General features: G+C 52.8%; 3 protein-coding genes across 3 annotated transcripts; 2 read left to right on the forward strand and 1 right to left on the reverse strand.

Moving 5' to 3' along the window:
- Window positions 1-31: 31 nt before the first annotated feature.
- Window positions 32-8,184, reverse strand: EV422DRAFT_563406 (uncharacterized protein; the record flags this gene model as incomplete). Its single annotated transcript, XM_053072063.1, has 13 exons — window positions 32-638; window positions 713-1,235; window positions 1,412-1,845; window positions 1,919-2,514; window positions 2,609-3,762; window positions 3,823-4,055; window positions 4,119-4,260; window positions 4,329-5,083; window positions 5,164-5,295; window positions 5,383-5,548; window positions 5,627-5,978; window positions 6,046-6,842; window positions 6,921-8,184. The coding sequence occupies 13 exons, from the start codon at window positions 8,182-8,184 to the stop codon at window positions 32-34; spliced, it is 7,155 nt and encodes a 2,384-aa protein (XP_052929046.1).
- A 2,233-nt stretch (window positions 8,185-10,417) lies between these two features.
- EV422DRAFT_131941 (uncharacterized protein) lies at window positions 10,418-11,466 on the forward strand. Its single transcript, XM_053064750.1, has 2 exons — window positions 10,418-11,000; window positions 11,314-11,466. Exon 1 carries the CDS (start codon window positions 10,533-10,535, stop codon window positions 10,977-10,979), a length of 447 nt encoding a protein of 148 aa, XP_052929047.1. The 5' UTR covers window positions 10,418-10,532; the 3' UTR covers window positions 10,980-11,000; window positions 11,314-11,466.
- Window positions 10,837-12,365, forward strand: EV422DRAFT_513377 (catechol O-methyltransferase). Its single transcript, XM_053069159.1, has 5 exons — window positions 10,837-11,000; window positions 11,067-11,243; window positions 11,314-11,485; window positions 11,562-11,687; window positions 11,762-12,365. Exons 2-5 carry the CDS (start codon window positions 11,230-11,232, stop codon window positions 12,107-12,109), a joined length of 660 nt encoding a protein of 219 aa, XP_052929048.1. The 5' UTR covers window positions 10,837-11,000; window positions 11,067-11,229; the 3' UTR covers window positions 12,110-12,365.
- Window positions 12,366-12,538: the final 173 nt, after the last annotated feature.

Here is a 12,538-nt window from a genome sequence, read left to right on the forward strand (position 1 = left end):
ATCGCTAGGAATCTATCCATATATGAAGTGTCTAGAAAACAAGCTCAACGCGTCCATCCCTGGTGAACCTTCCTTTATACGCCGTCTTGAACGCCCATCTGCCTTTCCCCTCACCATCCCTCTCATCTCGTAAACTCACAAACGTTTCCTTCGTCGAACTCTGGTGCCCCAGATACCCATTGGCGCTCACTCCCACTCCATGCACATAGATGGTACCCGTTCGCCCGACGGGAACGCGTCGCATGTCAGGGTCCAGGATTTGGAACGCCATGTTGGGGATCGCGCGCCCGATGAGGCGGTAGGGTTTTGTTGCAGCCGCCGGATCCGTGGTGGGGTCTGTCGTCGGTATGGGAGTGGGGATGGCGGATGCCATGGCTAACCCGTATTCGGCGGATGCAAACGCGAATCGCATGGTACCGACGATGGGTTGGAGCTTGAGATTGGTTTCGGGTTTCATGGGATCTTCTACGTTGATGAGGAGTTTGATGTTGCCGCGATGGCGTGTTTCGGGGTGCCAGCAATCTAGCGTCGAGCCGGTGGCCCATAGGACATCGACTGCTTCCCCGACAGAGCTTGTGGGCTGTTGTTCCTTGCTTAGTATGCTCGAGGCACCTGCGATCAAAGAGGTCCAGAGTTCCCTAAGAACAAGACAAAACGATGAGTATCGACGATACTAGCGGACACAAGGAATATTTCGTTCCGATAAACATACCACTCAGCCATCCGTGTGCCTGTCTTCAGATTCGCGCTGACACGCATTCCAGGTTCGATGGGCACGCCCCAGATGTTCCTTTGCAGAACATTCATCGCCGCCTGATGCGTGACCTCCACGACCTTGGGCTTGCCATTGGTCGCCGTTCCATCAGCTAACAGCAAGAACGCCGCGGCTTCCGAGGATGACCGCGCAGGTGACATGGGTATCGGTTCTGTGTTCTCGAAGGAAGTCTGTGGTGATGAAATGCAGAGGACTTTCCTCCTCCGAATGCCCTGTGCCTTCTGTCGGAATTGCTCCATGTAAAGAACGATAGGAGCCTTGATGGTGTCGAGGAGGGTGTTGAGGCGAACAAGTGGTAAATGACCGTCGAGGACGATGTAGGCGGCCCCGGCTTTCAAGACAGCCAGCCTGGCTAGGATCGCTTCGGTTGATGAGGCGACAAGGAGGGCGATGCGATCCCCGGAAAGAGTGCCTTCTTGTTTCAGTGTCGCGGCCAGTGCGTCGGCCTGCTGGTCCAGCTCTTTATACGTCACGGAAGGGCCATCTTGTGCGGGTTTTACGGAGATTCTGGTGGGATGAGCCGCCGCGACCTTCTCAAAATTTCGTTCAGGAGCGAAGGAGGGAGGGCCACTTTGCGAGCTGTCGAGAACAGATCCAATGATCCCTTTTCGGAGGGCGTCCAGCCGTCTAACTCACGTAGCAGCACGGTCGGGGCAGACGAAATCATGGCGACCAGAAACTGTTCGAAGGTTTCGAGAATCGCAGAAGCGTCAGCTTCGTTGTACAGCCGGCCATCGTAGGAGGTCTCGATGTTGACGGTCGTGTGGAGTTGGATGGCCATGGACATGGCGAACTCATTGAATGTGCCGCCGGACTTTTCGTTGGTTAAGCGAATGGCACGTTCCTTCTCGGGGGTCACCCCTGAGAAATTTTGTACGATGAGCAAAGTGTGAAAGAGCGCTTGTTTGGCGGACAGGCCAGCAGCTTGCTTGATCTCAATCATTCCCAAGTGACCGAATTCCGAAAAGGCGGAGCGGGAGTTGTGAAGTCGATACAGGATGTCGCTGACGGACATATCGTCGTGCAGAGTGACTCTCTGAGGCACAGTGTTGAGGAGTGGACCCACCATCCTGAAAAGGAACGTCAAAGTAAGTGACCCGTTCCAAACACAGGTAAGGACGAAATGATAGTCTAACTGCACACCTTCCTGTATCAACAGAAGACATGTCACGACCGGAATGCGTGACACCAAATACAACGTCGTCAGTTCGCAAGTAGTGCCGCAAGACCAACGCCCAAGCCGCTTTGAAAAGACTCGAAATCGTGACTTCCATATCACAGCAGAACCGACTCAAGGACTGGGGCGACACGGCGGCGAGCGCAGTTTGGAACACCGGGAACCCAGCTTCTGGGGACGAAGGGCTCGAAACCTCGAACGGTTCACTCGGGTGCATTCCGGAGAGCTCTTCCTTCCAAAACGAGACGGTTCGGTCTTGATCCAGAGTGGAGGTGGCCATCAGGAAGTCCTGGAAGGTGTTGGACGGAGGCAGCGTCCCGTTGTTCACGGCCGTAGCGAAATCGTCCTCCAGAATCTGCATAGACCATCCGTCGTAAAGGGCGTGATGTATGACCTTGACGATTCGCTCTACGTTGCCGCCTTCTCCAACGCATGCTGCTAAGGCATACATCTTTCCTGATTCGATGCTGCAGTTACTGATCAGGCGATTGAGGATCTCTTCGTCAGAGATTTCGACGTTGAAGAAGGTGACATCGGATGATGTGGCATCCCTCAGCTCAACCTGTTGAGATAACAAGCAACGCAATCAGTGAAACTGTAAAACTTACTCATGGATTACATAGGATAAGACACCTATCGCGGTAGGCAGAACTTACGTGATAGACTTTCCTCGCAGTAGCAGCAAAGCGAGTCCGAAGGATCGCATGGTGGTTGCAAAGTGTCTTCCAAGCATAACTCACGTGCGCCGGTGTTAGGTGGCCACCGTCAACCGACCATGTGGAAAAGCCGTAGAAAGCCCGAGGATCTTGGATGGTCTTCATCAGCATACCCTCCTGGATAGATGTGGTTGGGTAGATGTCGAGGACATCCGACATTTCGACTCCCCAAGGCTGGGCGAATTGTGTGAAGATGGTTTGTCGCTCCTCCTCCGATAAAAGCGAACGTTTGGTTGAAGTAGCTTGTGCCACTTCATTGCCAATGTCTCGTTGAGAACGTGCCATGCATGCCGCAACTAACCTCCTGAGGGTCGGACTGACAAAGAAGTCGTTGGTCTCCACCATGAAACCCGCTTGCCGGGCTGCGATAGATGCTCGCACGGCGCTGATCGAATCTCCGCCCAACTGGAACCAACTGGTATTCTTGGTGATCGTGGCAATATCGACGCCGAGGAGGTGTGCCCAAAGTTCCCTCATTCTCTGCTCTTCTTGCAGATAGGTCTCCACCGCGGCAGGAGCGGACTGAACTAGCTCAATCAATTGCTTGACGTCGGCTTTCTTATTAGAGCTGAGGGGGAAAGCGTCGAAGGCATAGATGACGGTTGGGACGGCGTAGTATGGTAGAACCTTGGAAACTTCCTCGCGCACAGCCTCGACATCCACAGTGCTGGGAGTCACAAAGCCAACAATCGTCTTATCGTATACAGCGACCGTAGCGTCACTGACCCCGGATGTGTGCTGCAGTACGTGGGCAACCTCGTCGAGCTCGATGCGGTACCCCCCGAGCTTCACACGCCGGTCCGCGCGACCAATAATGTGGAGCGTTCCGTCGTCATTCCAACGGCCGAGATCGCCGGTTTTGTGCATAGGGATTCCATTCAACTCAATGAATGCCTCCTTGGTCTTCTCGGGATTGCCATAGTAGCCATCAGACAACCCGACTCCGGCGAGATAGATTTCCCCGCTGACGCCGATAGGCACAGGGCGTAGCTTGGAGTCCAATAAAAACACCTCCGTGTTGACGATGGGGATCCCAAGGGAGACTGGCAAGTCGCTCTTCATTATCGCAGCGTGCGTAAAGATCGTATGTTCAGCTGAAACAAATTCTTCAGCGAAGAAGTTCAGCGCATACAATGTAAATTTCTTTTACTTACTGGGACCATAAATATTGACCAACTGGACCTTGTCAGCCCACTCTTGCACAATCGCCGCCTTCATCGTCTCTCCCCCGGTTATGACCATTTTCAAATTGGTATAATCCTTCTGCCTCATTCCGCTCAGGACCGTCGGGGTGATGACAAGTACGTCTACTTTGCGTATGACCGATCGGATATCCCTTCCACGGATGATGAGCGTAGCGCCGTATGATAAGGCAGGCCAAATTTCACTACAAGGACAATTGTGCTCAGCAAGTCAAAAGGGGTCATTGGACATGTCCGTGACTACATACCCAGCACAGGCGTCAAATGTCACTGACATGACCTGACCAACTTTCGCCCCCCTTTTTATTCCGGTCGCGAAGATTGTACAGCCCACAATGTTCTGCAAACCTCGATGCTTCAGGAATACACATTTCGGAATGCCCGTGGTGCCTAGATGAAGAAACGATGCTCAGTATGCGGAAACGAGAGTGCATTATAGTGAGGACGGTCCTTCCTACCAGACGTAAACAGTGCACATGCGTTATCACTTGATGTGATGCCATCGATCCGCAAACGAGAAACATCGCCTGGCATCGAGAGCTCCTCGCTGATCAAAATGACCGGGCACTCGAGGCCAGGAACGACGGCCGAATGATATTCCTCGGTAAGAATCGCCGCAATCGCGACTCTCTCCAACTGAGCCGCGATCCTCTGCAAAGGATGATTGGCATCGGCAGGCACATATGCGCAACCAGCTTTTAGAACAGCCAGGCACGCAACCACGTTGTTAATGCTGTGTTTCGTGATGATCGCGACGTTGCTCCCGGGGCCTACACCGAGCCGATGGAGTTTGTTCGCGAGCTGGTTAGCTCGTTGTTCCATCTCACCGTACGTGAGACTATCATGATCGCACTCCGCGGCAATATCGTCCGGGTGAGCCTCCGCATGACGCTCAAAGGCATTGTGCAGCAATTCCTCAGGTAGAGCGCGCTGAGTGCCTCTCGAGAAGCGAAGAATACGCTGTTCCTCTTCTTTCTGCCAAGCATCAATAGATGAGATGCAGAGGTCCTGCCCGCTGGCGATGCATCCCACGACCTCCCTCAGGACGGATTCCCAAGCGGATGCTATGTGCTTCACATGCGCCACATCCATGACGCCTGAATCGTGTGCAAATTCGCAGGCGATAGTTGTTCCCAATCGCAGGGTGAGAGTCAATTCGTACTCGCATTCATCGCCGTGGAGACTCCTCAGCCAGATTTTGTCTCCGGGTTCGCTGGGTTGAAGCTGATTATGTTCATCAGGGAGTGGTACATCCTCTCGCGTAGAGGAATAGCGGTTGCTTCCTGTACAGACTTGAAATTAGGTAAGAAGTGCTCGAGCTCCTCTGAGGCCTCGTCGTGCACCTTCCGACAGAGGCCGAAGAGGGTAGGGTCGTCCAAAAGCTGAATCCGCTTTGGCGATGTCGTCAATAATATTCCGCAAATCCTGAAGAGAAAAAATGGAATCGACACGATTAATGATACCCATAAGGGAGTGAGGGTGGAAGGAAGGCACAAATCTGGCAATTCCTACTTGTCGACGTCAGCAATCGGAAGGTGTCGATTAGAGTTTACATTCCCAAAAATCACGTCGTCCACACGTTGGGACTGTCGCAAAACGAGAGCCCAGGCGACCTGCAAAATGGCGGAAGGTGCGACTTGCAAGGTTTTGGCGGCATAATGCAATCGTTCCACTTGTTCTGACGAGATGGTTGTGAATTGAGTCAGGGGCTCACCATGCGCACCGACTGAGGCTCGAGAGAGCGATGGTCCGGTACTAGCGTTTTCAAGCTTCGCACGCCAATATTGCTCGGCAGGCTCCTTGGGCAATTGCGCTGTGTAATCGACAAACTTGCGGAAAGACGGTCTTTCGCAAAGGGCCTCGCCTCGCAATGCAGAGAAGAGTTCCGTGAAAAGAATCTCGAGCGTCCAGCCATCGTAAAGCGCATGGTGCATTGTGATGACCACGGACAGACCATCGCCTGGATGTCGAATGATGGCAAGGCGATGCAAGTAAAGTTCATCCGCATCGAAGCCCGCACGGCAGTCCTCTTCAAGGAACCGGTCTAGTTCAGCGCCGACGGAAAGGCTATGCTCGTGGATATTGGGTTGGGCAGCAGGAGATACGACCTTTGCGATTAAAAGAGAAAAGATCAGCCGTTATCCCAGATGTACACATGTGCCAAATACTTCTCACCTGGAAGATTCCCTGCGTTGTTTTGCAAAACGTTGTCCGCAGGATGTCTCTCGCTGCAACCAGTCGCTCCCAGGCAGCCCGGATACTCGCAGGGGAGATCTCTAGCGTCGGATCCAAGCCGAAACAAGTATTCGATACATACTTGGAGCTCCGTCGCTCATGTAGCATGTAGAGTGCCGCTTGCAGATTGGTTGTTGGGAAGATATCCTGGATATCCACGCCGGTCAAGGTGTTGTGCACCAAAGCCTTGATTTCAACACTTTCCGTGCACGGCGCCTTGGGCTCCTCCATCCCGGCTGCCAATGTTTTGCTGGAGGCGAGGAGAGCCAAATCCTTCAAGATCGGAACCTTGTACACATCCGTGACGGCGACAGGCATGCCATATTTCCCAGAAACGATCGAAAGCTTGATAGCGCTCAAGGAATCGCCTCCCAGCTCAAAGAAGCTCTGGGCTTTCCCTATGGCCCTGGCACTGATATTGAGAGTCTCGCTCCAAATCGTCGCCATCAACTGTTCGTCGTCCGAAAATATCTCGTGTCGCGCTGCCTGCGGGATGTCCATGTCGGTTAAGGCCTTGAAATCAATTTTGCCGTTGCTATTCGCGGTTATGTTATCGAGACGAATCAGCAATGCAGGAATCATGTATTCCGCGAGAAGGTTTCGTAACGCCTCTCGAAGTGGTAAAGCTTCTCCGGAGAAACTCGAGTAAAAGCCGGTCAATAGGCCATCTTTGATAATGACTGCGGCGTTCGACACCCCTTCGACGGAGCATATGGCAAGAGCGACTTCTTCGAGCTCTAAATACCGAGCAATAAACATCGTAATGTATAAATACAGATGTTGAGCAACTAAGATACGAAGACAGACGGTCTTACCAACCCGGTATCCCTTGTACTTCACTTGATTATCCTGGCGTCCCAGAATCTGCAAGGTACCGTTTTCTGTCCATCGGGCCAGATCCCCTGTGGCGTACATAATCCCCTGCCCAGGAAGGACTTCACGGAATTTCCTGGCCGTCTCTTCCGGCGCTTTCCAGTACCCAGGAGTGACTGCCAAGCCACCAACGTACAACAATCCCACTTCTCCCAATGGACTCAATCTCATGTCTTCATCGAGGATCACGAGCTGACTTTCGGTAAGAGGGTATCCGACGGTGATCGTTCCAGTGGTACTGACTTGTCCTCCACAGACAACGAAACTTGTCTCAGAGGGACCGTATAATTCAATGACACGCCTTGAGCTCCACATCTTCAGGGTGGAAGGAGGGAGCGGCTCCGACCCAACATACACTGTATGAATCTGCGGGTACTCCTCTGGCCTAATCTGCGACAATCCGGTGGGAGTCGTATGAAGAACATCGATGGTGGCAAACACTTCGTATGTATTGGCGCGCATCACCATGGTAGCGCCTCGTGCGAGACCGATCAATATTTCAGATTGACCTCCATCGAACGAGATGGCGACGACGTTGGATAGACGAACGCCTCGCTTAATGTGTTCAAATACGCTATCGTCGAAGAGACGCGCGATGCCGCTGTGTCGAACAACGATACCCTTTGGCTTGCCAGTGCTCCCCGACGTGAAGACGAGCATGAGAGAGGCAGAGGAATCGGTGATGGCATCAAATGGGGCCGCGTTCTTGCCGTCGCGCTGAAGATCCTCGATGATGAGGACTGTTCCCTGATAACTCGTCGGTACGGAATCTTTCGCTGCTCGCGTAGTCAAGACGAACTTCGATTCGGCGATGTCGATCGCATCTTCGAGCATTTTGGTCGGGAATGTGTTGGATAGCGGGACATATGTCGCGCCTGCTTTTGCAAGCGCAAGCATGCCTACCACCATCTCGGCTGATCGGTTGACAATCAAAGCGACCGGCGCTTTAGAGACAGCCTCCCAATGACGGAACTTCAATGCAGAAGCTACGCTATCACTGCGAGCATCAAGCTCCTGGTAGGTCACGCGCTCGACGTCCGAGTCGATGGCTATGTCGGCAGGGAATTGACGGGCACGGTTCTGAAACGCGCCATGAATGGTTGGCGTGCGGAGAGCAGGTCCCCGGCCAATCTCGACGAGGCGCTCCTGTTCTTGAGAGTAGGTCCCGTCGGAAGACGACTTCGCTAGCATGCTTCCAGAGTGCATGGCTGCTTCGGTATTGTTCTCGTCTAGGATCCCAGTATTGCTCAACAACACTGAGTATGTATGGTCGATTATGCGAGGATAAAGGAATGCCGCCGTCTAAAGTTGTAGGGACGTGAGAGCATTGGCTGCTCAATATACTTCGGCTGGTTGGTCAAGGAAGGGTTAGGTTCCATGTTGGCGGTCCGCTCCGTGCCCACTACTCCTCCTCCGTCGTACTTCCACATGCAGTGCGGCGGGGACCTGTCGGCACGGCCAAGCGGAGCAAGGTTGTACTGTACACACATGTCCAAAGACTAAAGAATGCTGTATAGTCCTGGGACCAGCTGGTGGAGGTTGTTGTAAATACGTAGTAGTAGTATGTGCTCGGTGCGGACGTGGGATATCGGAAGTGACTTCTAATAGAGAGGTGCGGACGCGGAACGGACCCACGGAGACAGCAGGTCCTTCTGTCCGCGTGCGGTCGGACAATCCCCCACCTATACAGAACTTGCGCAGTCGGCCTGCTCTCCAGATGCTGACCTCAACATAAGGCATACGAGCAAGGGCATGGACAGTACATACATACAGTACATTTCAAAGACGAAAATGGTCAGTGCTTTCACTCCACAGAAGAGGGCAACCATTGTGGCCTTGCATAAGTCTGGAGACCTAGAATAACGTAGCGCAAAACCTGTCCAGAGGACCGACCATACCCGGTTACGACGGGCGCGTCGAAATCGAGGGTATTTGGGCTAACTAGTCGCGGCTGGCCGGCCCCCTGTCAACCACGGCGAGGGCTAGGCAGACATCACTCGTTCTAGGCAGACATCACTGTAGAAGCCTCAGTAGGCTGTGAGTGCGATCTCTGGACTACCTGGCAGGTGTCCTGAGCGTTGTGAGGTATGTCAGAAGTTTTGGCGTTGCAGTTGATGTGCTCGCAATTTCAAGGATGTTGGTCAAGATGTCGCCGACGACGGCGGCCGGTGACTTCTGCTGGCCACAAAGATTATGCTCTGGACGAGGAACGTAGTTCATGAGTTCAAAGGATGAGAGAAGGGAGGATACCTCTCGCATGCGTGGCATGGCACATTTCAGTATGACACTGAACAATTTCTCCAGCCTCAAAACGCATTTGCTGAGGAACCCTTCGCCAGCTTCGTCCGAGCCGTTGAAAAATATGGAAATCAGATCCCGAAAGATTTAAACTCTCTCCAAGTTCTCATGGAAAGAACGCAAGGTGGGGGAATCCACAGTTCTCGCAACGATTGGACAAGTTTATCACGTCTAATGCGGAATAAGATGGAACTATTCGCGGCGGGCGGGCGGAGGAGACGGTCGGTTGGAGTCGACGGGGGCCCCGGCCAAGAGTGCATGTATCCTATAACCAGAACTGAAGCAGGATGAAGGACGTCAACAGTCCCTTCTCGACAAGAGGACGTTAAGGTGAAAGGTGAGATGGAAAGAATCTTTTATAACCCCAAGTAACTCTATGCCCTGACCCTCGTTGTAAATCATAACTGAAAGCACGACGGAAAAGCGTCTACGAAGTGCTTCATATTCTGTGTATAATACAGTACATCACGCCGTGCAGCACAAGGACAGCCAAGACGCGTCCAGAGTGGGGGAAGGACAATTAAAGTGTCCAGAGTGGGGTAATCAACGCGATGGGGTCGCGCCTGGCCGTGCGCAGTCGGCCCCTAGCCGGGTGCTTCGGACACACTGGACAGCCCTTCACAGTGCCGCAATTGCGAGATCATCTTCCCCATTCCCACACCGACAATGCCGAAACCCCTCACCCCCCAAAAGAGGGCAGCCATTGTTGCGTTGAGCAACACTGGCAAGACACCCAGAGAGATTGCAGAGCAAGAGTCCGTGCCTGCAGAACCGTTCACAGAACCCTGAGGAGGTTCCAGAATGCAAATTGCGACGACCCCAACGCATTCAAGTCAACAAAACCCAGGAGCAGACCAGTTAAGTATCAACCCTCAGCAGACAAGCTTGCTGAACTTTGCAACGCTGAACGGGATTGTGCAGAATGTCTGGCAGACAATGGATGTTCATTTAGAGAGACTTATTGGTTCAATGCCTGGACGCATGGCCGCTGTCATTGCCGCAAACGGGGGACTTACAAAATATTAGGAACCCAGATCTAGTTTAGATTAGAGGTCCCAATACCGTGATTAGGAACCCAGATCGAGTTTTAGATTAGGGGTCCTAATACCGTGATTAGGGAGTCGGGACCATGATCAGCCGCGAGGACAGTGACTTAATTTCAGGCGCGACCTGCTTTATGGCAACAGACTGTACACGCCTGGTAGTTATAGTTTGGGGACGCCCGGACGAGGAACGCTTGGCCGCTCTATCTAGTGATGGTTCTATTGATGGTAGCAGTGCAAAGTCTTTCTATCCCACTACGAAGCGCGCAAAATGACTACACTACGGCTTGCGTGGGGAAAAATGACAAAGAAAGAAGGAGGAAAACGGAAGACCACAGCACTACTACTGTACACGGTAATGCGCCTCCTTGCGCGTTCGGATGTGAACTGCGCCACGGTCTGGTGAATCATAATGCAGAGTGTGTATCGGCAGCCGGAGTCCGGGGCAAACAGATTTACGCACGGCGTTGCGCCCCCGGGATGGAATGCGTGGAATGCAAGTTGTTGCCATGGAATGTCGTGTTTGTTTTCGTAAATTGTGGAGGTCCGCCGTCCAGAACGCGTGGAAAGTCGCCGGGTGCAAATGTCACGGCGCCCGAAGGCGTGAAGCGGGGACTCTCCAGACTCCAGCCATATCTACACGACGCTCGGCAAAAGTAAAACAGGGTCGGCTTAGCGCTAGTAAGTGAGGTCAAACAAGGGTGCGCATCGTGAGAGACGAGACGCAGGGAGACTTATGTGCAGCAGTGTTCCCGCGGAAGGCGATCGTCTCCCATTCCATACAGCCCACTTCGGTGCATAAGAAGCAGGCACCGGGCGACGGACCCCTCTCTCAAAAACTCTCGTCTGCTACCTCTCACTCCAGAAAAACATTCCCCCCGCACATCTCCATTCCGTCCGATTCCCAACAATGCTCGCCGTCAAGTGAGTCCTTCCCGCTCGCCCTCACCCTCACCCCATCCGACCCCACGCTAACCCCTTTCTCCCACTCCAGAGAACACCAATTCCTCGCTTACATCCGCGAAAACCTCGCCCCAAACGACATCGGAAATCCAGAGGCAGTTTTGAAACTCGCGGACGAATTCGGTCGCAAGCAGTGGCTGATGGCTGTGGGGGATACGAAGGGGGGGATTATCGATGATGTTGTGCGGGTGAGGAATCCTAAGGTGAGAAATGAGGAAGGATTGGAGGGGGAGGTTCGGGGGGATATAAGTATTGAAGATGGGTTTATTGGCTTCCTAGGTGATGATTGAACTCGGCTGTTATTGCGGATACAGCGCAACACGCTTCGCCCGGTTGTTGCAAGGGGAGGATTCGCACTACTATTCGTTTGAGATGAACGAGGTGTATGCCGATATCGCTCGCCAGGTAAGCGTCTTGGGATCCGTTTTGCCGTTCCATATGGGTCCCCACGCTTATCAGGTCAACCTCCCCGTTTCTAGATCTTCGAATTAGCAGGCCTCTCCCACAAAATCACAATCATCACCGGCCCCTTTGAAGAAACCTTCCGCCTCCTCTCCTCCACCTACAACGTCCAAACCGTCGATCTCGTCTTCATCGATCATGCAAAGGACCGATACCTCCACGACCTGCTCCTGCTTCAAAATCAGTCCACCTACTTGAAACCAGGAACGATCATTGTTGCGGATAATATTATCAAGCCGGGCGTCCCTGATTATCTGGAGTACGCGATGAATACGGATACGTTGAGGAGTAGGATGGTCGAGACGGAGTTTGAGTATACTACGACGGGGGAGAAGGATGCGCTTGTTGTTAGTGAGGTTTTGTAGGGAGGTGGGAGGAGGGAGGGTTTGGGTTTCTCGATTGGTAGAAATCTGTAGCGTATTATAGTGGTAGCATCCGTATTGCATATGTCTGTTTCAGTCTGTTCACATTCCCCAATTGTATATACTTACACAAAACAACACAAAAACAAACTCCGAGTCGTGAAGGGGGCAGAAGACCATATACAAATTACTGGTTGATCGCCAGAGACGCGATGATTGCAAAGACCCTTGACATTAGCCGTCACGCAACCATTGTTATTCGTTTGCATATGCGCACCTGCATGGTATCCGATGGTTCTTTGATATTCATTGTGGTGATATATGTTTGTGGTGGCCAGCATGCCCAGTGAGGCAGGATCTTGGACCTTGGATCACCCTGTCCGGTGTGCCGTTGGCAAATTCATCGGGGGACATCGGAAGCGAAACGATGCA

This window comes from Fimicolochytrium jonesii, assembly GCF_025526975.1.
Source record: "Fimicolochytrium jonesii strain JEL569 chromosome Unknown EV422scaffold_2, whole genome shotgun sequence".
Classification (NCBI taxonomy): Eukaryota; Fungi; Chytridiomycota; class Chytridiomycetes; order Spizellomycetales; family Powellomycetaceae; genus Fimicolochytrium; species Fimicolochytrium jonesii.

Excerpts from the sequence above, each read along its gene's own strand:
- EV422DRAFT_513377 (XM_053069159.1), top strand. Across the intron at positions 11,486-11,561 it reads TGCGGGTGAGGAATCCTAAG|GTGATGATTGAACTCGGCTG; the intron begins GTGAGAAATGAG and ends TTGGCTTCCTAG. Across the intron at positions 11,688-11,761 it reads ATGCCGATATCGCTCGCCAG|ATCTTCGAATTAGCAGGCCT; the intron begins GTAAGCGTCTTG and ends CCCCGTTTCTAG.
- EV422DRAFT_131941 (XM_053064750.1), top strand. The coding sequence starts at position 10,533 with ATGGTTCTATTGATGGTAGCAGTGCAAAGTCTTTCTATCCCACTACGA.